The sequence below is a fragment of the Hydra viridissima genome, unplaced genomic scaffold (assembly GCF_058129835.1).
Source record: "Hydra viridissima isolate aposymbiotic clone 2 unplaced genomic scaffold, HvirCarnegie_v1 scaffold_11, whole genome shotgun sequence".
NCBI classification, from domain to species: domain Eukaryota; kingdom Metazoa; phylum Cnidaria; class Hydrozoa; order Anthoathecata; family Hydridae; genus Hydra; species Hydra viridissima.
In genome coordinates this window covers 14,440,068-14,464,622 of record NW_028324310.1, presented here as the reverse complement: position 1 = coordinate 14,464,622, position 24,555 = coordinate 14,440,068, and the positions used below count along the sequence as shown (strand labels likewise).

Here is a 24,555-nt window from a genome sequence, read left to right as displayed (position 1 = left end):
TTCTACGTAAACGTTTGAAGCAAACTTTTGATGTAATATCAAGTGATGGATATTTTTGAGTTTATTATCTCAATAGTCATTCAATGAATCACTATGAAAAAATACAACAGAATAAAAAAGTGAAATGCTTGTACTGCTCAAACTGGTAAGGTGTTCTCAAAGATGGGAATCCATTAGATGTTTTATACAAAATATGAGTTCCCTATTTTCTTATTGCAACACAAAGTGTGAAATTGTAAAGTTTATTTCGTTCCTAAAAACTCTAAGGATTTGATATTATTTAGAGTTATGTCTCAGAACAAGATTGTTATATTAAATAAAAACAGAAATTCAAACGAACGGTTTTTAACACTCAATGATAAAGATCTGCCTGTACCTGTCCTCTCGTTTCCCATATGCTCCGTCTTGGTTGCATCTCTGTCAGCTTTTTGTTTTTGGATTACTCAGTGGGCTGATTTTACTTTTGATGACAACTCTGCCATCTTGTCCAACAATGATGTACAATCTAATTCCTCAATTTGGAATGTCTTTCAAAATGATTTTTGGGGAACAAATATTCAGTCAAGTTTAAGCCATAAGAGTTACCGACCTCTTACTGTCTTATCCTTTAGACTCAGTTATTTTCTTGCTGGCGGGTACAAACCTTGGGGCTTCCATCTTGTTAATATTGTGTTACATTGCATTAATAGTGTATTTATTTTGCAAGTATTTTCTGTTTTGTTTGGAGGTATTTTGATTGGTTGTGATGGAAGAAGAGTTTTTACTTCACCAAAGGCAAGCTTATTATGTGCCATCTTGTTTGCAGTGCATCCAATTCATACTGAAAGTGTAAGTTTTGCATCGCTTTAGTTTCTTTTTGTTATAAAAATGATCCTTAATGTTCATAATTTATTTTATATAGGTTGCAGCCATCGTTGGTCGTGCTGATTTGTTATGTTGCACTTTTTTCATTTTATCTTTCCTATGTTATTCAAAGCATTGCTTTCTGGGTAATTTTTCCTTATAGTAATTTTTTTTTTTTTTTTTGAATCCACAAACCCATAAAAGGTTTTGTTTTCAGTAGTGATTTTAAAATTACTAGCATTTAATAAGTTGCTTCTTTATGGGTGAAGAGCAGAGTAATTAAACTTAGAACAAACTTACTTAATAAACTTCTGAGTTTTATAGCTAAGACTGAAAGCTTTAAATAAAATAATAAGCAATATAAAATCACCTCATCCTTGCTAGTTTACTTTTATATGTATAATTTTTTAGGCTAACTAAAGTTTACTTTTTTTAGGTCTAGTGAGTTATCCTAATCTCATTATCTAAAATTTGTTTTTAAAATTTGTAAAAGTTGTTGGAAACAGAAAACAAATTTTAGGTAATGGTAATTTTAGGTAAAAACAACAAACAAATTTTGTTTCTGAATGATTGTTTTACCAAAAACATCTAAAAAAATATTTACAAATTGCATTTATTTGTTATGAATGTTATAAATAACCTGATGTTCATGCCAAAAAAAAAAAATAATAACAATTTTTAATATATTTTTTTTTTTTTTGATAACTTTTTTTTTTTTTTTTTTTTTTTTTATAAATTAATAAATAAATAAATTCAGAGGATTACACAAACCTTTTGACTGTGAATTTAATTCGATATAGTATTGGAGTTATGTAATTCACGGCCATGCTATGACCATGCTAAAATAATATTTACACTGAATGACTCTGTTCACCAATTATCTAAAAAAAAAGTCTGATGAATAAGCAACAATTTAATAAGATCTCTTTTAATTCTAGTAATATTACATATAAAGAAATGCATAAACTCTCCTAAAAAAGCTATTAGCAATATGCAAAAGTTTTATCGCTTTTTGTTGTTTTTTTTTTGTTTATTTTAATTTTATTTCAAAAAACTAGTTTAAATATATCTTACAATTAAAGTAATTTCCATTATAATTCATGACCTTTTGTCATCTTGTAGGTAAGTCTCATACCATATCTGTAGAATGATATTGGTTTGGGCTCAAAAAAAAACAAGGAGATCTTCAACGTCTTGCCAGCTTGTAAACAATTGCTCTTTAAGAGAATGCTCAAGTGAGTGAAACCAATGGTAATCTGATTGTGCTAAGTCTGGTGAACAAGCAAAATGTGGGATGACTTCCCAGCCTAGTTCAAATATTGTATTTTTTGTTTCCATAGCAATGTGTAGATGAGCGTTGTCATGTAGCAATATGGTTTTTTGCTTTGCATGACCTGGTCCATTTCTTAAGATTTTATTTCATTTAATCGTCTTTATTTTTGAAATTAACTTGAGCATTAACAGTTTGTTTAGGTTCCAATAACGCAAAATACAATTTAATATCCCACCAAACGCATAAAATCAATTTTATAACAGTAGTAGTCTCTTTTTGGAGTTGCAACTGTTTTTTAATCATGAATTAACCACTGTTTTTTGTTATTAGGGTTCTCAAAATAGATCTATTTTTCATCTCCAATAACTATTTTCTATAAAAAAAAATCTTTTTCTTAAACTTTGCTAAATGCAATTGTTCAATTGCTAAAACATGTTTTTTTTGCTCAATTATACAGAATTCTTCTTCCGCTTTTTTGAATTCTAATTCAAATAAAAATCTTTAAAGGGTTGATTGATGAACTGAAACCTTTTGAATTAATTCTATTGTCGATTGATGTAGGTTTTCATCAAGCAGCTCTAACAAATCTTCACTTTTGGCTTCTTGTGATCTTCCAGAGAGTTGCTGGTCTTCTAAGTCCACTGCTAAACCTTGCAAACAATCTTTGACAAGTTCTTACTTCTTGTTCTTCAATTTCATAAACAGAATGATTTGGATTGGTGGCTTTCTTTGTCAAAATTTATAAAGCATGTGATGTCTTAAAAAGAATTTTTTTCTACTTCATTTGTTCTAAAAAAATCATTTTAAAAATGACAAATTATCTTCACTTAAAGTAAATAGTAATATTTAACAAGAAAAAATTCTCTTTCGAATCATGATGATATCAAAACAGTGATTATATTTTAATTTGCATAATTAACTAAAGATTAAAGTTTGATGAAAAAACTTTTGCATACTCCTAATATTAAAGACACGTCATAGTAAGAATCTACAGTAGTAAGTAGTACAGTAATAATACAAAATGTAACATTTTGAATTAACACTGATCCAGGCTTATGCCAAATAAACTCACACACACACATATATTTATATTTATATTTATTTATACTTATATTTTTTTAAAGTTTGCTGTTTCTGATTATTTTGAAGTGAAAACCTTTTTAAAAAAAACTTTGTCGTTGATTTGCTTTAGATAATGGCTCTTGGAAATATCTGTTGCTGTGCATGTTGCTTGCCACACTTTCAATATTTTTTAAAGAACAAGGCATCACTGTTTTGGTTCGACTATTTGTGTTATAGTTAAATTGGATCACTGACATGTTTGAGAATGCTTTTCAAAATAATAAAAAAAAATTGAAAACTAAAAATTTCTGATCTTAAGCAGTAAAAAAGTTGTGTCCATAAATAAAACTAATATAACATTTAGTTTTTGAAACAATGTTAAAAATTTGTAGGGTGTTTGTGTAGCATATGAGGCCATTATGGTTATGCAGTTGAATGATTTCAATGGCATTTTTAACATTGACAAACAAGTAAGTTACTGCAAATATTTTTTTTTTAAATTGTATTCAAATTTAAACGCCAAGTTTAATTTAATAAAAGTTATTGTTAATAAAATGTTGTTTTAAAATTAAAGTTGTAAGATTGGCTTTAAATAGTAATATAATTATAATTTTGAGGTGCCAAAAATTTTTAAAGATACATTTCATCTTACCTTTTAGAGATAAACTGTTAGATTGTAATGTAATTACTAAACTTAATTGGAATAGATTGTTAACAAAGTTTAAAAGTAGTCTGAATGCTAAAGCCACTAAAATACTCAAAAATGCTATTGATAATTTACTTTCAATAAATCGGTGAAATTTACTATTAAAAATTGTTCCTATACTAAGGAAAAAAAATTTTTTCAATAATTTTCATAAAAAAATTTTAAATAATTTTACTAAATGGAAAAAAAAACAAAGTTTTTTTTGGAAAGTATATTGTAAATGAGTTCTTTTAAAAGGTATTTTATGTATTTTAATGCATAAAGTTTTTTTAAATAGTCTTATTAAATAACAAGTATGATAATAATAATAATGATAATGGTAATAATAGTAATAGTAATAATAATAGTAATAATAATAATAATAATAATAATAATGATAATAATAATAATAATAATAATAATAATAATAATAATAATAATAATAATAATAATAATAATAATAATAATAATAATAATAATGATAAAACTACTTATTCCATAAAAACTTTTTTGATATTTCTGATGAATAAAAATATGGTTTTTCACTTTTTCACAATGGATACCGCATATACTGTTTTGAAATCATTGAAAATTTAGAAATCTTTGAAAAGAATATTACTTTTAATTGTTCTGGGATTGGTCTTGTTGTCTTTCCGAATTCATCTCATGAACTCTGACCTGCCTAATTTTACATCTAAAGACAATCCTGCTTCTTTTCAAGAGTCAGTTGTTCTTCGGGTAAACCAAGCACTTTTAATATAACTTTTTTCAGCTTATCTTATGATTTTATTTTGATATCAATCTTCAGTTCTGATTATTTCTTATATATTTCTGATATACTTCTTCTAATATTCTGATATATTTCATATAGTTCTCGTTATACTTCATATATTTCAGAAAGAGAACAATCTTGGTTGTTTTTTTTTTAGGTAGTGAATTACTGCTATCTTTATGCAATCAATATATGGCTCTTGTTATCTCCACACTGGTTATGTTTTGATTGGGCAATGGGTTGTATACCATTAATTACATCTGTTGCTGATGTGCGATTGTTTGCTCCAATATTAATGATGTTTTTTTTTGGTGCTATATGTTTGAAAATTATGCAGAGTTTAAAGATATATTTTGTAAGGTAGTTTTTATAAAAGTTCACAAAACAACAAATCAAACACATTTAGACAGAAATTTGTTTGATTTGTTGTCAGATGTTTGCAGAAATTCCTATGAATTCTTTTTTATTGATTCTATCTTTTTCTATTAATACTTGCTCATTGTTAAAAAAAAGCAGATAATAAAGATTTCACTGGTTATTTATCTTGAATAACCAGTGAAATGCCTGACAGATGCTGCTACCAAAAACTATGCATCGGAATGAATATACTAAGTGTGTGAATGTATGCTAATGTACAAATTATGCTGATATGAATATATATTTTATATTTTTATATAATTTTTATTAACTTGGTCAAAAAAATGTTTTTGTTTGACTTCTTTATTTCATATTTTATTCTTATTTTTTATGCTGATTTTAAATATGTGCTCAGAATTGTCACTATGTCAGGTTAAAAATATTCAATTTCTTTTGCCTTTTTTTTTTTTTTTTAACTAGAAAAACAACTTATTGAGCTAAATCTTACAGCTAATGATGTCATTTTTCTGGATTATCTCACTTTAGTGTCTAGTCTTAACTAACCAAATTTGTGGCACATTTCCTTCAATAAAGTTGTATTCCTTTTACCTCAATGAGACTGTGGACCATTTCTTTTTACATTTTTTGATTACAGACCGTAATGAAATTGTTCACTGTGTTCATTACTTATCTTCATGATTTCCTGGGAAAAAGTCTAAATAAAATATAAAGTGTAGATATGAATGAAAGAAATGCATTTTTAGAAACCATCCAAAGAACAGAAGCCAATTTTATTCTTCCTATAATTAGCATCTTTATATTTTTAAATTATATTCTAAAGGTTTGTGCTATTTCATTCGTAGTTCTTTTCTATTGGTTTATTAGTTAACCAAAAGATTGCAAGTGTTGATGGGTAAAAATTTTAGATGAGGGTATGGAAATCCATCTCTTTCATAATTCATGCAGAGTTTACATTTTACAGAGAATGCAGAGTGTTACAACCATTTTTAAATCCTTAGATTGTGCCTTTTAAAAACTTAATTTCCTTCGATATGAAAAAACTTGATTGTTTTCATAAGTTTCCTTCACATTTTGATTTGATTTTATTTCACTGGGTGTGCAATTGGATTAATGAATAAATATTTTGATTGTAGAGGAATATAGCTTTGATGCTTAATTTTGAAGAATCTAAAAAATTACTACAGTTATGTTAGAAACTATCAATAGTTACTGTTTTCAGCGTTTTCCAGACATAGCAATAACAATTTTGATCTTAAAAACTAGATTTGTTACAAAAACTTTAGAATCTGCATAAAAAAATTAAGAATAAACTAAAATAGGAGGAAAAAAAAACCCTGTTAAATATTAAAATTATGTTCAATTGTGCCATACACATAAAAATATTTGTACAAAAATTTCAATAAGCGATTGTAAATTGATTTAAAATATTTTGTACAAATTTTAACAAAATAAAAAGATTGTTTGACTATATATTTGCACTCTACCATCAAACTGTATGTATCTAAGGAAATGATCATTATGAATTGTCAGTTTTTTGTTATTTAGATGCTTTGCAATGGCATTCATCTTTATGGTCGTCCCTTTCCTTCCATCAACAAATTTATTCTTTCGTGTGGGTTTTGTTATAGCTGAGCGCAACTTGTATATTTCATCAATTGGTTTTGTTATGTTGGTTGTTCTAGGAACTATGTTGTTATGTTCTGCTACTAGATATAGAAAGGTCTTTTAAGAAGTTTTAGAGTTTATTCAAATGGCTTCTTGTTAATTGTTATACATTAACAATAGTTTTTGTTTAATTATATATTTAGTTTTTTTCTTTTCAACTTTCATCAAATTTTTTTATTTCTTAGGACTAATTTCTGTGCAAACTAAAATTTTAGGTTGTAGCATATTTGTGGACATTTCTTATCATTATCTTTGTTGCAAAATCATGTTATGTAAGTAAATTAGTCTAAAATATGAAAAAGTTAAGTTTCTCTGAGAAAAACTATTTTATTAATAACAACTTCCTTGATAAAGAAAATTGGCTTTCTACCACTCTTCTCTTAAAAAAGTTAGAAGCATTTATCAAATCCCTTTTCGAAACCTTTAAAAGGAAGTGCAACAAGTTCGAACTAATTAGTTAGTTTAATAGAAGTTATAAAATTTTAATCATTATAAGAAATAAACATTCCGCCATAATCTACTTTCCACCATTATTCCACTTTAATGCTAATATGTAAAAAAAACCTAGGGACCAATAACCAAACAAAATCAATAATTGTAATTTTAAAATATGGCTCTAACAGTAGTTGAAGGCTCTTTGGAAGCATTGTGCCATGAAGAATGTCATAAGATATCAAACATGTAAGTTTTTATAAATTTGGGTGCCTTTAACTGAAATCTCAATTTCCCATCTCCTGGATTTCTGGAAATTTGAACATAAAGTAGATCAAATTTTCAGAACTCAAAAGAGAGCCATTAATGTTGCTGGGCAAGAAAATCTGTCAAAAACAAAACCATTAGAAATTCCAAATATCACTGATCAGATTTTTCAGAAGTATTACTAAGGATCTGCATTTAGAAATAAATCCATTTCAATATACCATTACCATGGCAAGCTTGATTTGGTTTTGAAATGGTTCAAGACTTATTAAGCCTCTTCTTAGTGGCTTGTAATGTGTCAATAGTTTTAAGAAAAGACATTACTAGACTTTTCATGTCTACAATTATAGGTCTTGTATTACTAAATAAGTTTCAACTTTTTAAATTTTTTTTTGTTTAAGAAGAATTTATTTTTCATTTTCGATGAAGCTAAATTTATAGCAAAAATTTATATAGTTATCAGTTTTGAATGAGTTATGATTTGCAAGCTGTTGTTAGCTTTAAATCATTTTTACTCAATCCTTAGTCCAGGATTACAAGTAACTGGGTGGTATCTTTTTCAAATCTTTAAGCTTCATCAAACTTACCTTTTGGGACAAGCTGTTATTGTCAATTTTTCTGAATAAATAAAAGTTTACTTACTTTTTGACTGAAGTTTAGTTCATTTGCAGGATGCAATTTTTCTACATGAAGAAAAGGCTAGTACTAATGAAGATGATAATGCGGCTGGAGTGCAAAGCGAATGCTTAGTAACATCTTCAAGGAGTGCGTACATCCTCTAGTTAGTCTTCCACTATATTTTGCTGGTCTTGGATTTGTACTCGCTCGATTTTGATTTACGATTAGATTTAGTTAAGACTGAACTTCACAAAGGTTTTTTAAGAATTCCAATGCCAACAAGAGGTCTTGTTTCTCCATTTCAATAGCTTGATTAGTTTGAGTTAACAATAGCAAACAACTAAATATTTTTTTAACCTTTTCTTATCCAACTTTTAAGTCCTAATGGAGTTTTATCTTTAGTTTTTTTTCCTTAGATTTTAAAATTAATTGAGTGCCTACTCAAAGTATGTCTTTTAGTATTTGTTGAGAGCAAAATTTAGAATACAGCAGCTTTATTGTAAATTTTACTAATCATTACAAAATGGTAGATGTTAAGTTGCTCATCAGTTTTCTTTTATTTATTCAGAAATATAATGAGCGATGTGTTTTCTTTGAATGATTTTTCCCTTATTTATACTGATATTGTTTTTTTGTTTGGATTTTTAAATGGTGGGTTGATTGTACTGAAAAGCGCTAAAACAGTAACATTGCATATATTTTGAATTGGTTATTTTATATTGCAAAATGATAAATTACAATCTTTACTTTCTGGAGAAATATTACTCAAGGTCTATTTCCACCTATTACTGTATACACACCATGATTTAAAAAGCTTCAGAAATCTTATTGCTGGTGACAAAAATGTTGTGTTTTCTTTAGTAATATAACCCAGTGTCATTCACAAATATTAGAATTATGGAGATATTGAGTTATATTTGAAGAATCTTATGGACAATGTGAGGTTTGGAGTAAAAATAAATTTGAGTTTAGATCATATAGCAAGTGTTCCACATGCAAAGGTTTTCTTGTGTTGCAATTTAAAGTAGAATTGTTTTAGAATTTGTTATAAACTTGCTATAAACTTGTTACTGTTTGTAAATTTGTTACAATCAGTATACACACACATACATTCGCATATTATACTTGTACACTTAAAGTTTAAAATTTTTAATGTTTAATATTAGTTTTCAATGTTCAATAAAGTTTAAATATTTAATAGCTTTTAGTTATTTATCAATATTACAATTGAGAAAAGCTGACAGAACTTAGAAATCCCAACTTATGTTTCTCAATTTCCAAAAATGCAGAAACAATATATGATTAGAAGTTTTCTAAAATGCAGAAACAATATATGATTAGAAGTTTTCTAAAATGCAGAAACAATATATGATTAGAAGTTTTCTAAAATGCAGAAACAATATATGATTAGAAGTTTTCTAAAATGCAGAAACATATGATGAATATTTTCTTATGTGAACATGTTGGTTAGGAAAGGGTTAAATGCCTCTCATATCTGTTTTAGAGCAATATCCTTTTTTGTCTTTGTTGAACCTCTGGTCAACAACATGTACATTTTGACTTTTTGGTTAACAGAAGCAATAGAACTTATGGATTACTAAAATTAATATAACATTATGGGTTCTACAATGTAAATTATGTTTTAAAGATTATCTTGTCTATGTTATAATTAACTTGAATAAAATAAAGAAAATTTATATAAAGTTCATCTTGATAAAACTCCTGATAGTGTGACCATTGAACTTTTTTATGTTGTCTATATATAATTTAAAAAATGTTTTTCATGTGAATTTCATTGAAATAACTTGAATAAAATAAAGAAAACTTACATAAAGTTCATCTTCATGAAACTCCTGAAAGTATGACCATTGAACTTTTTTATGTTGTCTATGTATAATTTAAAAAATGTTTTTCATGTGAATTTCATTGAAACTATGAAAAAAAAATTTGAAGTTAAAGATGTTAAAAAATTATAAACTTCTTTGCTTTACATTTAGAGAGCTTCGGATTGGTTAAATGAGACGGCCTTATTTAGCTCTGGACTCCAAGTTTGCCCCCTAAATGCTAAAGTATTTTCTTTTTTTTTTTCTACTTTATTTTTCAAAACTCTAAAATAATAAAGCATTGGTAATCTTCAAGCAATCAATAACAGTTCAGTTAAACCAATAAGTTATTGTACAGCTTTTTACATTCTATAGTTATGTCTTTTTTTATGATATAGCACTCAATGTTTTAATCACTTAAGTTAATTTTTAACTTGATTTAGTTATTCTGTATGGTTATGGCAAAGCAGTTCAGAAATTTTAATTCACTAATACTTTTTTTAACGATTTGTGTAAAATAAGACATACTCCTAAATGAAGTTAGAAAAAAAAGCAAGGAACATGTAAAAAAAATGTTTAGTGATTTACAATCAAATTCCTGACCATTAATACATGCAAAATACCAACAAACCGTGGCCAAAAGCAAAAACAAGTCTGATGAATAAGCAGTTGACTATTTTACAGAAGTTATTTTGTTGGCAGTTGTTATTTTGGTAGTCAATTGTTTCTTCAGGAATTGTCTTTTGCTTGGGATTGTATTCTTATTTATACAAACTTGTATTTAATTTGTTTCAGTACTTTTATACCCAAGATAATGTTTACTAATTGCTTACAGTAATTTTTAACTATCACCTTTCTTTAAATTGTTTTGTAACTTTAAAACAAACACTAAGATCTGGGCTCTGTGATCTTCAAAATAATGCTGAAGCATGCAATTTTGTTGTCTGAATGAAAACTAGGAAAAAGTTAATGGCATAATTCAGTTTTTCAAAGAAAAAAAGAAAAAATTAAATTTACTTCAATAGAACATAACATTTTAAATGAATACTTTGAGGCCAGTCAAGAATGAACAAATTCTTTCTTTTATTAGATAAATTCGTTGATGGATTTATGTAATAAAAGAAAAACTTAAAGCATCAGATAATAAAAAGCAACCTCTTACTCCTTCTCCACAGTTTCAGTTGATTGTCAGAGTATCAAGTATATTTGAAATTACTGAGAACAAAGCAAGTTTGTCAAAACCAGACTTTCAGCTGAACCCATAAAAAGGAAACAGTGGTTTGTCAGTTTAAATGAGAACAACAACTAAAAACTATGAGCCAACAACTTCATTGTTGTCTCATAGTTTTGATGTTTAATAACATAAAAGTTATATTAAATTTGTTATAAAAATCGGATAAAAAAAATTACAATTATTATAAAAAAGATACAATTACTGAGAATATGACCCAAAAAAATTCAAAATCAATTCTTGAAATCAAGTTTCCTTCTTATAGCACACTACTTCAACTTTCAATAGCAAATTTATTGTTTAATTCAAAAAAAAAAAATCTGGGTAACTTTACTTTTGGAATATAAAAGAAACCAGGTCAAGAATGTCCCTGTACGATTATGCAGGTGAATGACATTATTATAGGTGTTATGTGCAATTCTGTTTTGTTATGGCAAATCTTTTGTTCTGCTATAGGTACATTATAATGTTGGTAAAGTTAACCAGGATAAAGGAAACACAGATAAAGCTATTAAAGCCTATCTTGAAGCTATTAGGTTAGTTCTTATTAATTTCCCAATCTTGTTTTTCATTTATGGAGCTAGTGTAATTTTTTAAGTATAAATTTTTGTTTACTGTAAAATTTTAGTTGGTGCAATTAACTAGTAAAAGTCTTTGCCTTAACTTAACTTAAAACAGTTATTGAAAGTTTTTTAAAAATTTTGCTCAGGTTTTATTGGGCAAAAAATCATAAAGAGTGTAATTATTTTGTTTTTAGTGTTATTTATCTTTGTGTTATTATAAGTTTTTTTATTAAGACTTGACTCCTCCTATGATCAGCCACTTAATAATCTTGGAAATATTTACAAGGTATAATTCTTTTATTTTTACTTAATTATAATTATTAATTTTGCTTAATTATAATTATTTGCTTAATTATTTTTTTTTTTTATGCTTGTTTGAACTTTTGATAATACATATTTTTCTTGAGTATTAAAGTTTATGACCAAATAACTGTGAAGTTTTAGGATATATCACACGCACGCACGCACACATATACACATACATATGTATACACAGTATTTAAAAATGATATTATGAGCTGGCTTAAGACGACATTTTTGAGGCACATTTGAAACCATCATTAAAAAATCTTAAAACAACAAACTCCATTGTTATTTTAAATGGTGTTCTATACAAGTAGATTCAGTTTTTTTGGCCAACCAATGCTCATGTCAACACTAAATGTCATTACTCTTCACTATTTCAAAAAATTTTACAGAATTGCAGAAAGTTTAGCATGCATGATTAAGCCAAGTGTCCAAACGTAGTTTTATTACTGCTGTCTTCCACTCACGTGTTTTAAAAAGAATTAAATAGACCAGCTCTGTACACAGCATCATCATGTGCAGCATCATTTGAAAGCTTCCACTTGTATTTTATATAGATATAGTGATTAGAGTTTCACCATGAACCTAACACAAAAATGTCGTAACATAAAATTAGCCAGCAATGTAGAGCTCATTATGCTCCACTTGGCTTTCTAATATTTAACTCTTCACCAATTGCATGTTCTGTGTTGTGATTATCTTTTGTTTTTTTATTGAATTGACACCAAACTGCGCTCATCTCCTGCATTTGCAATTAGGGGTGGACCTGATAGCTGACAGCCATGGACTATTTTATTCATTTGTCATGCAGTATGCCAGATATTATTTCATAGTAGAGTAAGGTGATGTACATTCTAAAATAACTTAAATTGGCAACTTGTCACAAATAACAAAAGCAATAAAAATTGTTTCAAAACACCAAGAATGCTATAAGTTTTTTTCTGTGTAAATAAAAGACAAGAAATTAAAGAAACAGAAACTTTATCAATTAACATTTCATTTGATGACCTATTGCCACCTTTAAAAATAATTTTTTTATCTTTATCAACAGAAAATTTTCCTAAGATTGGATAGGATTAAAATTATCATCAATTATTATGGTTTTATCACTCAAATTTTTTTACCAAATAACAAAATGGATGATATCCATATCTGGTGAAAATAGTGCAGTAATCCGAGATCCCATCCAAATAATTTTAGATGAATGACTAAACTTATATGTGACCTTGCATAATCAAAAGCACTTTTACAACTGATCTAGTTTTTGCTCTCCTATTTGATGGCGTCATTATTCATCAGGTTGGAGTCACACTTTTAAAAAAAATTGTTTCTCTAAATACACATGGTTTTTGAAATCCCACCAGATTGACAGCATGACCTTCTTTTGATGAATATCTGTTTTTAAAGTTGTGTTTACTATTTTCATCACATGACGATCAATTCTCATCACCTGTTATTGTATGTTTTAAAAATGAAAACTTTATTAGGTGATTTAAAAATTTAAAAATGAAAACTTTTTATCAGGTGATTTTCTTTGAGCTCATGTGTACTTGTCCTTTACCTGTCTCCTGTTTTAAATAATTTTCAACACTTGATTTCAAAATCTTAGGTTTCCTGAGCATTCTGCATCTTTGACATTAAAATCACTGGGTTAGAATTTTTATTTTCCATTTATATGTGAGTAATGACTCAATAAGCAGTGGGAAAAATTACTAATATAAATGAACTCAAATATTTAAATTAAATAAATAAAAGTATTTGCACTATTGTTTTATGTTCAAAATTTATTGCTATTTTTAAAACTAAAAATTCCAAAATTAAATCACTTACTCTAAGTGCAATTGAAATCCAGTACTTTATTTATTCTCTGTACAATATGTATTAAAATTCAAAAGCTAAAATAGATTGGATTTTAAAATACATTTACATGTTCTGAAATGATATTAAATAAGTTTTATATTTGTTGATTGAAAATGAATTTTATGAAGTCTTTACATGAATAAGGAAAAAAAAATCCAACAAATCATTTTGTGTATTTAGGAAAAAAATATGCTTTTAGAAGCAGAACATTATCTTCAACAGGCTGTCAATGTGAGGTGATTGAGTGTTCTATATAATTGGAGGTTTTTTCTCTGAGTGGTTGTCTGTTTTTTTGTTATTATTGCTTATTTTTATTTTTTATATATGTTTATCGAACTATGATTACTTGCAATTGTTTATGATTACCTAGCCCTAATTTTTCAACTGCTTGGATGAACCTTGGAGCTGTCAAAGCAGACCTTAAGAAAAAAGAGGTAATGATCCTTTTTTTTTGCTATCACTCAAAAAGTATCTTTAGTATCAAGTTCTGATAAATAAAGTAGTGAAGAGGTTTTGTCAGCAAATGTTCAATATCAATGTAACACCTTAAATTCCTCCAATGCCACTCCGTACATTGATAAGTAATATATAATTACTAATTTACTGACATAACACCCAGCCATATTGTGTCTTGAAAATTTAATATTTTTTAAGATTACTTTTTGTGTGTGTAATCTTTTTTCAATAATACCAAATATAAATTTTCAAATATGATTTACAAGAGGCCTCATAAAACTACTTGGTGTATTACTAAAAGAAAATTTTATAGCCTATCAGCCTATCAAAGAATATTTGGAGGTGTTAATACCCTAAAAATTGGGGTGAATTGTTAATTAGCTGGTTCATAAATGATTGACACAAAACCTTTATGAAGCAACATCCAAATTTGTCAGCTAAAACTGTATAAACCTTTTTTCTTTGTGTTTTTATAAAGTTTGCTCTGATTTCTTATTTTGTTCTGTAATAATTTATAAAACAAATAACTAATTAATCTTAATTTACTTGAAGATCTAGTCATTATGAAATTATTAATCTTCAAGTTTTCCAATGTTTCATTAAATTGAATAAAGCTTCATTTAGTACTTAATTAGTAATGCAGTACCAAAATATTGAATTATGGGAACTAAAAGCCTTGCTCTAGATATGAATTTCAATAAACCAAATGTTGATAAATATTATTATAATTTAGCTAAAGTTCTCACTTGCTTAAAAGTCCAATTTCAAAGTATATAAATATTGACAAAAAGGTGTTTGCATAACACATAAGGCAAGCAAATTTGCAGCCATAAAAGGCACAAAGCATTTGCTGTTGGCTTTTTTAAAGCAGCTAGTGGTATCTCTTAATCTTCTATCAAGAGATAAGATGCCTTTTTTTACTTTGACTTCAAATATTGCAAGATCACATTGAACTATTTACTTGTGTTTATAAAACAAATAGTTTTGATAACAACTAAATGGATACAAAGCTTTTTATTCCTTTAAAGTTTAACTTTAAAGGAATAAAGAGCTTTGTATCCATTTAGTTAAATTTAATAAATTTGCTTATAACTTGTTTACTTGTTAATAGTGTTAGTAATTCAGTGCCTCCATTATTCAGTCTTCCCCAGGAAAAAATGTTATGCCTCACTTTGTATGAAATGGGCCCCAAGGTTATGGTCAATCTGGGAATAAAACTGGCTGGATGCAATAAGTTTATGAAATATTTTGTTAAATTTGAATATCCAAATGAAGACGTTTATATATTAAAATAAATGGATAAACTGCTCCTGTAATAGTCTGCAGAGAAAATTGCATTTCCATTTTATTGTTTCCATGACACATCTTACACAAACTTCAATCTTATGAAAGAAATATCTTTGGACCTTTTAAAATGAAATGCTGCAGTAGATGTTTGGATGCAAAACCATCACCAGGTTAAATAAATGACCATATGATTTATTGAAACATTTTTATATCAAATACTTAGGATATTTTAACGAAATAAGATTTGAGAGAGGAACTTCTTGATATTATTATTGTTAACTTTATCAGACATACTATTTATAAGCATTAATCAGATAAAACCAATATATGGAGCATGACCTTAGAACAATAAAGTTTTTGGTGAATGTGATTTTTTTTCCAGCATCTGTCACTAATATGCCAAAGGTCTGCTTTCAGTAAAGCGCTACTAAAAACCTCTGTAAGACAAACTCCCAATTCAAAATGTTATGTAATATTACATATAGTATATATAATTTATAATAATATATAGTTTATACATTTTGTTTGTTAAATACAATGAGTTAAAATTGTAACAATTAACTCTGGTTACTGTCACAATTGGCCCAAGGAGTGGATATCCTCTGCCTTATGTCACAATAGTGAAATTATCTTAAAAACGTTTTAATGTTGCCAAATGTGCCTTGTTTCTGGCGAAAAAAACTTAGTATTATTTTCTATGATTAATAAATATAATCAGTTATTGAAAATCATAACAATTGGTACAACTTTTCCCCACATCAGTTATTTAAATCAGTTATTTAAAGTTTAGTATTTTTTATGCAATATTTTAAAATTATTTTTCGCAAGTATATTTAACATTGTTAATATAAAAATTATTTTTAATAATTCAATAAAAAAAAGATTTCTAAAGATTTTTGCCTCAAAATTGTTGGTTTCTTCATATTTGAGGCAAAAATCACAAAATCTGGTCCTCACATTTTCTTTGAAATGCCATGTACAGATAAATACACACCAGTGTTGGGAAAAATAATTTAAAAATGAGTCATTTTAATAAAAATATGATTTAATTGAATTCCATTGTTTACTTGAACAACAAACAGATACAAAAAATTTGAAGCTCTTAAACTTTTTACATTTTTTGTTTCACTGCACAAGTTTTGTTTTATTAAATTTTTTAGTGGTTTTTTTTTTTTTTTTTTTTTTTCACGCCTATAAATGGTCTTTCTAAATTTTATAGCTCATTATGATTATTTTAGGAGTCCATAATTTGCTACACAAAAGCTACCACCTTAAGGAAAAAGTATCCTGATGCATATTACAACTGGGGAAATTTGGTTAGTTACTTTTTGTAAGCTGTTTCGTTTGAGTATAATAGTTGTTCAAACCAAATGTAGTAGTTTGACTGTTACTTTTTTAGTATTTAGATTATGATGAGTTTGACCACGCCTTGGATAAATTTAATATGGCTATAGAACTTCAAAACACTCACTTAAAAGCTTGGCAAAATAAAATTATCTTGCTGGGAAACATTGGTATTTCATAAAATTATGTCATAGTATAAGCACTTTTTTTTTCCAAATACAAATATATTCTGCTTTGCCTAAGATAAAATATCCATTCAAACTTTGTAACATTTCTAAGAAATGTAAAACAAAATGTCTGAGGCAAGCAAATTAAATTCAATGGAAATTATTAGGATGAGCACAAGGCCTTAAAAGGGTTAGTGAAGATTTCCCATGTAATTTATGATTTTTGTGGTTACAATTTCTTCATACTTAAAAAGCTTGTAGTATTTTTATTAAACTGTTTTTATCACTTTGAAAATAAATTTTGTCAATTTAGGAAATGTCTTTGAACTGCAAGCATCTGCTAAAAAAGTATTGGAGCTGTTTCCACGTGATCATGAAATTCTTTATGTTGTTGGAAATGCATTAGGTAAAGCAGGAGACCTACAGGTTTTTAGTTGTTTTTCTTTGTTTGTTTTTTTCTAATGAAAGGAGTTATCATTTTAAGTTGTTATTCAAGCTAAAGAATTATATTGAATTATGTCACATAAAACACTACAAATCTTGTTTAGTAGAAAACTACAGACAATTATGTAAGTATGCTGCATCTATCAATATCCACTTTCCATTAGAATTGTGAGAGATTAGGATTTTCTATCATCGATCGATCGAATTCGTTCGATCCAATCATTACGAACATTTCGAGTTTGGGAATAATAAAATGATTTTATTCATTGGCTTTTATGTAACTGACAATTTTGAAAGTTACATTTACTATCCACATGCTTACATTTACTATCCACATATATATATATATATATATATATATATATATATATATATATATATATATATATATATATATATATATATATATATATATATATATATATATATATATATATATATATATATATATATATATATATATATATATATATATATATATATATCTCTTTAGACAAACTAGTGTAAGTGTGCATTCAATTGATTTAATCATTATGACAAAAATGAAAGACCAGTACTGAGTTTTCACTATCAGAGTTGAACGAGTTAATTAAACAAGAACAGTCAAATGATTCACTAAACACATAACCTGTTAAACCTGTTAAAGTACAATCAACTTTGAAATGCTCATAACAAAGAAAAAAATCAAATCATAACTGCCATAAATCATAAACGCCGCGCCGCTTTGATAAGCAGGCCGCCAGTTTTTCAGGTTGTTTGCAGTTAAGTGGCTTGTACCTGAGATCTACAAGAGTCCAAACTGCATCAGGCTGAACCTACAAAATAGTACACTGTCAGATAGCTCCAACAATATAGATAATTAGATATTAATATAATGTGCCGCGTGTAGAACAAAATCGCATTTATCACTCGGTTAATGTCGGGTTAAGATTAGGTTTAACTAAACTAATTGCACATTTTCCAAGACTAGTGTCATCTTCAATAAATCATACTTATTCTAATGTCAAAAATCTAAAAAATTTTATGAAGAAAGGTAAGTTCTTCTACATGCTCGAATAGAAGGCTGCAGCGTTTAATGGAAACGATGTTCCCAGATGTCGAGTTCAGACGCTCTGAATTGATATTGGTCTCTAGGCCTGAAGTAATTGAGCAAGCTTAGCAAGACAAGAAAATCGACTTTTATTTTGCCTTCACCATGTCAGTGGACAACCATTGCGCCCAATTGCCATATATTTCAAATATATCTTCACATCATCATTAAGTGCAATCGTACCTGAACATCAGCATCAACAACATTGTCGTTGGTTGCAGTTGCTATCACCATGTAATCGAGGGATTCCCACAAGCCTGTTGATTGTGTTGCTAGTGTAGGTTATCACTGGAGTGCAGAGACTGGACTTGTTCTGGTCCTGGACCTGGTACTGTTGGAAGTTCATTGAGTAGCTCACGAAGCTTTGATAAGCAGGCCGCCAGTTTTTCAGGTTGTTTGCAGTTAAGTGGCTTGTACCTGAGATCTACAAGAGTCCAAACTGCATCAGGCTGAACCTACAAAATAGTACAGTAGCTGTCAGATAGCTCCAACAATATAGATAATTAGATATGGTCCGTAATTCTATTGAAGTTAAAGAAAGCTTTATATGGAAACGGGTAATTTAATAATTAGTGCGTGATTGATAATGACAGTGAATGTCAAAAAAAAGATTGATAAAAGACTGAAATAAACATTTCTGAGTCTCAGTATATAAATAATTGTTCTTGTTACCTCATCAAAAGAAGGAAATCTTCGTTCTAAAGATGCCACAAGTTTTCCCGGCAGTGAAATTCCACAGCCTCTATTTGCAATGTTAATGATGGAACCTTGCAATTTCTTGTGTAATCCATACAGAGCTGGTAGTTTCATGGATAGCGTTGGGTAGCTTTCACCACATAATTCTCTGTTAGCCTGTTCAAAGTGAGCTAAAATCGTTAAATAACTCTCGACCAGTTTCCATTCATTCGTGTTCAGACGCCCATGCTCTTTTCTTTGCCTACAGATTTGTGATACTTACTGACAGTTGTTTTCCATCTTTATTTTCTTTGTTTTTCATTCTTTTTTGCTTCTTGTGTCTTTTTATCACACTTTGCTGATTCCTTCTTATGATAACTTCTCAGGTGAGCAAATAAGCCAGTTGTAGATGAAGTAGGACAAGATATTTTACTAGCACTTTACAGCGATATTCTAAATATTGAACCAAAGTTCGAAACTCGAAATATATTCGATTAACTAAATACATCTGATTCGAGTTCGTTTACTGAATAAATTCGAACTCGAAACTTGGTTTTGAAATGTTTGATGGAAAGTTAGGATGTACGAAACTAAAGTTTCGTACACCCTTGGAGTCTTTTCTTCGTCCTTCCTTATCGACGTTTAGAAAAAGATCATGAAACAGGCTCTCAATGGTAGCTCCTATAGTTACAGTAACCTCAGTAGAATTTCTATTCTTAGACCTCGCTGAGAGATTTTCAAATGCTTAAGATGGTGTACCCCCCCTCCCCCCAGTGCAAAGTTTTGTTCCAGTTTTCATGTTGGAGTTCAGTCAGTACAATTTTCATCTGGAGCCATTCCTCGTAATGAAATTGTTTTTCTGTCTACTTATTGCAGTCATTTTTCTTAAAGTTTTTTATGAATTTTTCAGTTAGCTGAATCTGATTGCATTTAAGAGAATATTGGAAAATAGACAAACTTCAGCTTTTGCTTATTCACTTGCATGTTAGTTTTCATCTTTTTCTTTTAAAAGCTTAAAAGTAAAAAATACTTATTTGTTCTTAATATTGAAGTCTGGACTCATATTAAACGAGTATTTATTTTTCTGAATATGAATATTTCTAAAATAAAAAAGGAAAAACTCATTGAATAATCGCTATTATTTTTTGTATTTATTACATGGTTCTCGACCACGCAAAACAATTCTTGAAATAAAGCAAATAACAGTGCCAAAAGAAAAAAACTGAAATAAACAAAACTCGTTTACAAAAACAGATTACATATTTTAATAAAGTATTTAAAACCACTGTTTATAAAAAAGAAATGCAATACAAATAAACAATGTAAAACTATTTACGCTGATGCGGTTGAGTCAATGAACTTTTATAGAAGCGGTGGTCAGACTTTTTGACACGAGAGCCGCATTCAAATATTTACGTGAGCCGAAGAGCCGCATTAAATATTTCAAAAAAAGTTATATACATTTACTTTACAATATGAAACTTATGATATGAAAAAAATTTTTTTTATGAAAATAAACAACAAGCGGTTGAATAATTAACCATAGCATGCCTACAGTCAAAGGTCATCATTTGGCATTGAGCTACGCTACTGTACGATGAGCTACGCTACTGTACGATGGCCATCGAACTTCTTTTACATAAAAAAAGTTCGTTCCTGCATGAAAGTAAAATCCCTGTAGTAGTTTAATATATTCTTTAGTATGAAAAAAAAAAAACATGACTTGCTAAACAAATTTGAAAACGCGTTTCTAGAAACGAAAAAATTTTTTTTTACCGAATTTTAGACGGGGGTCTCTTTAACCGTATTTTTAGGGTTCGCTATTTATTTGCTAAAAAAGTCCAGGCAGTTCTTACATTTTAACTTGCTAACTTGAGTGTTAAAGATTTCAGCTTTTGAAAATTAATCGTTGAACAAAAAAATTCGGTTTGTTTTTTATATTGATGACATCAGTTAGTTAATGCTTGTGTAAACATACTTAAAAGTTATTTGAAAAACGTCTACGTAAATGCGAAAAGTTTTTTTTTCTCTTGTTTTTTTTTTTTTTTTAATAAATAGAATGAACCTCCGCTGTTATGAAAAGAAATCTTATGTTTAACAATATTTTCTCCACCCCCAGTATGAGTTTTTTTTCGAATACACGAAATTGTATTCGAAAAAAAACTCATACCGGGGGTGGATTTTTTTTTTTTTTTTTTTTGTATAAATGTACTTGATTTTTTTTACTTTTAACAAATCAGTTGAACGGTGCTCTGTCAGCATCATCTCGTCTCAAAGAACATTCTTAAATTTATTTTTTTTTTACTCATTTGAACCGTTCGATCCTTTTGTAAATATTGTACTGGTTGATTTAATTGAAATATAAGGATGAAAATAGATAGTGATAAATAAGCCGATAAATAATCTATGCTATCTACAATTAGTCGTAATAGGATTAACTCCAGTTATTGAATTTTTTTTTTTAAATTTGAGTGTCAAAGTAATTGAGTCCTACTTTCTCATATAATAAATCTCTCCCCAATAATAAGAATTAACAACACTAAATAAAAAAGAATTTCTATTTTAAAAAAAGATTAAAAAAACGATTTGCATTACTCTTTCATGTATCTCCATTTGTTTAATAGATCGATTTGGGAAATGACCACCTGAAATATTCTTTAAAAAAAAAATTCTAATGAACCTTTGTAATTGGCTATTTAGATGGCTAAAAGCAATCTTTTAAATAAAATGCATGTTCGCGAGCGTTTGTGTTCGTTTAGTGTGACCACAGACTAAACGAACACAAACGCAAACGAATATCCTTATATCGATGCTTCTATAAGAATCTGAGTTTGTCCCATTTAATAATCGTCCCATTCATTAAGGTTCTCCCCTACATAAGTTTGTTTGTTTTTTTTCTTTGTTGTTGTTGCTCTAATGTAGAATATTTTTTTAGTCAAGTGAATATTACCTTGAGAAGGTTCTAGCACAAAATCCCATGCATGCTAATGCTGTCGGAAACTTAGGTTAGTAATCTTCAAGATTCCTTTTTTTTTTTTTTTCTTTTTCTTCTTTTATCTGAACAGAAAAAAAATCTCCATTTTGAACTTTAAAGGGGTAGTTTACCACCGATTAAAAAATTATCCGAAGGCTTACGAGTTTTATACTAAATCGTTGGAAATGAACCCCAACAGCGAGTTTACTAATGCAAACTTAAAAAAACTTCTTAAAGTATGGAAGTTAACATAATTTTACTTTGTGCCATTGCTGTACGTGTAATACGTGCGATTGCTGCAATACGTGCTTTATATTTTGTAAATCAAACGGTTTGGGATATACTTTATGGTCAAAATAATTTTTTATTTTTATAAAAGAATTTTTTATTTTTTGTATTTTTTATTTATCGCTTTATATTTTTTATTTATCGCTTCTTATTTAATTCAACGAATATTATAAAAACTATTATACCGTGGTGTAACCTAACAAAGTCCTGTGCTTTAAGAAAGTCATGATTTAAGAAATGACAAATTTTGTATATACAAAATAAACATTTAGAAAAAAAAATTTACTTATTTTAACTAACTAGATATCTTGTTAAAAAAAGTTATTTTCCCCAAATGTTTATTTCATATATACGGACTTTCTTAACGCATAGGACTTTGTTACGTCACACCGCGGTAACTATTTTTATATTAAAAACAATTTGCAATCATACGGACGTAGTTACGCAAAACATTATTCAATCCATTGAGTTTTTTTAAAACTCGATTTGTCTTCCTTTATAAACTAGAATATTTTCTAAAATTCCTAAAAATTTCTTTAAGGTGTTTGACAGCTTTTTATTGTAATTTTCCCAATACAGCGTTTAGATAAATTATGCTTAACTACGTCAATAAAAGGATATTTTTGATAGAACCAGTCAACAGAAAAATCTTTTTCTTCATAAAATATCTTTAATTTGCAGAGAAAATTGTGGTTTTATTTACATAAAACTTTTAATCATAGCAAGTAATTCACAGTTTTTTATTTTCTTTTTTATTAAAAATTGTTTTTGAAATATGTTGATTCTCTTTTTTGATACAAAATCCGAATTTATGTATAATTGCAAATTGACTTAATAAATTTCTATATTTGAATTTATTTTGTATTACAATTATTTTTATACAAACAACATTTTGAAGTTAATTTTTGGGCAATTTTTTTTTATTGCTGGTTAAATCAGGTTTTTTTTTTTTTTAAAAAAAAAAAAGTTTTCTATTGACATTAATCTATTTTATTTTTTGCCTCTCTTTTCAAATTTAAAGTATTTAAACGTGTGCATTGCAATGGCAGCTAGAAAATGGTAGCTAGGAAGTTGGCAGCTGGGAGTACATCTCTAAAATGTGCTCACATCTGCCATTATTCTAGTTACTAATTAATGTTATCGGTTTACAACTCAACTAAAATTAGTAACTTTCTTAAAAATATATTTAGTTAAATATTAAAACAAAGAATATTATCAAGATTTAAAAAAATTAATTTAAGATGGTCGAAAAAAAAACCATAGATGTTAAGTGATTTGATTTAATATTTGATTACATATAATAAATATATTCTCATTTTATTTTCTAATCTTAAGTTTCTCTTTTATGCTCAAGCTCATCTAGATGTCTTATTTTGTAAAGTTAGATTTTGTAAAATAAAAATATAATTTATTTTGCAAGTTCCATTAAGACTGCTAGGTTTTTGCTTACCTTCATCTCGATTAAATAATGCTTTACATCACAGCCGAATTTGTTGTCTAGAAAACCTAAAATGAGCCGATCTTGTAACATTTTGTGAAAAACCTACAGAAGTAAGGGCTGAACAAATTCAGTGGACACATTTACTTTGAAAAGTGAATATGCACGCTTTTTAAGAGCTTTTATAAGAGTATAATTACTCATTCTTGAGCATAAAAATCCTCGGATACTTTTAGCTAATACCTTGAGTTAGTAATCTAGATGTTTTAATCATCATCAGCTATCTTGACATCACACGGAGAGTGTTTATTTATTGATGAAATTTCATTAATAAAAAAGCCATTTAAAGATTGGAAAGACCTTATCAAACAAAAGAATCTTAAAAACGTATGTAAAATAACAACAGGATAGCTAAATATGCAAACATAGTTTAACATCAGCATTAGTCCTGGTATTGGTCGCATGCTCCTTTTCAAAAAAGATTCTAAAGAAGATTACGAAAGAGTTGGAAGTTCTTCTAATAGTGTATGGGAGATGTGGATAGATTGTACATCCTTGTGGTGAGGTAACTACGTAAACTCAGAAAATGTTTTTGTGCTTTCTCTGCAACTTGA

At 27.9% G+C, this 24,555-nt stretch overlaps 2 protein-coding genes across 6 annotated transcripts; one reads left to right on the top strand and one right to left on the bottom strand.

The window, feature by feature from the left end:
• Nucleotides 1-36: 36 nt before the first annotated feature.
• LOC145190958 (protein O-mannosyl-transferase Tmtc4-like) lies at nt 37-23,487 on the top strand. 5 transcript variants are annotated; one of them, XM_090066207.1, is made up of 19 exons: nt 37-145; nt 728-828; nt 902-989; nt 3,309-3,394; nt 3,571-3,648; nt 4,461-4,601; nt 4,793-4,995; nt 6,559-6,733; nt 6,894-6,950; nt 9,993-10,064; nt 11,506-11,585; nt 11,847-11,898; nt 13,959-14,014; nt 14,149-14,212; nt 16,760-16,837; nt 16,921-17,035; nt 17,346-17,458; nt 22,177-22,246; nt 22,336-22,784. In XM_090066207.1, the coding sequence occupies exons 4-19, from the start codon at nt 3,341-3,343 to the stop codon at nt 22,467-22,469; spliced, it is 1,542 nt and encodes a 513-aa protein (XP_089922333.1). In that variant the 5' UTR covers nt 37-145; nt 728-828; nt 902-989; nt 3,309-3,340; the 3' UTR covers nt 22,470-22,784. The 5 variants fall into 5 exon arrangements, 2 of the variants coding, with proteins under 2 accessions (XP_089922333.1, XP_089922332.1); XR_016444852.1 differs by lacking the exon at nt 37-145 and having other exon boundaries at nt 154-828; nt 4,793-4,990; nt 13,959-14,009; nt 22,336-23,487; XR_016444851.1 differs by lacking the exon at nt 37-145 and having other exon boundaries at nt 156-828; nt 13,959-14,009; nt 22,336-22,412.
• LOC145194704 (uncharacterized) lies at nt 18,359-20,958 on the bottom strand. Its single transcript, XM_080072375.2, has 2 exons — nt 19,239-20,958; nt 18,359-19,021 (listed from the first exon to the last, which is right to left on the bottom strand). The coding sequence occupies exons 1-2, from the start codon at nt 19,374-19,376 to the stop codon at nt 18,839-18,841; spliced, it is 321 nt and encodes a 106-aa protein (XP_079928501.2). The 5' UTR covers nt 19,377-20,958; the 3' UTR covers nt 18,359-18,838.
• Nucleotides 23,488-24,555: the final 1,068 nt, after the last annotated feature.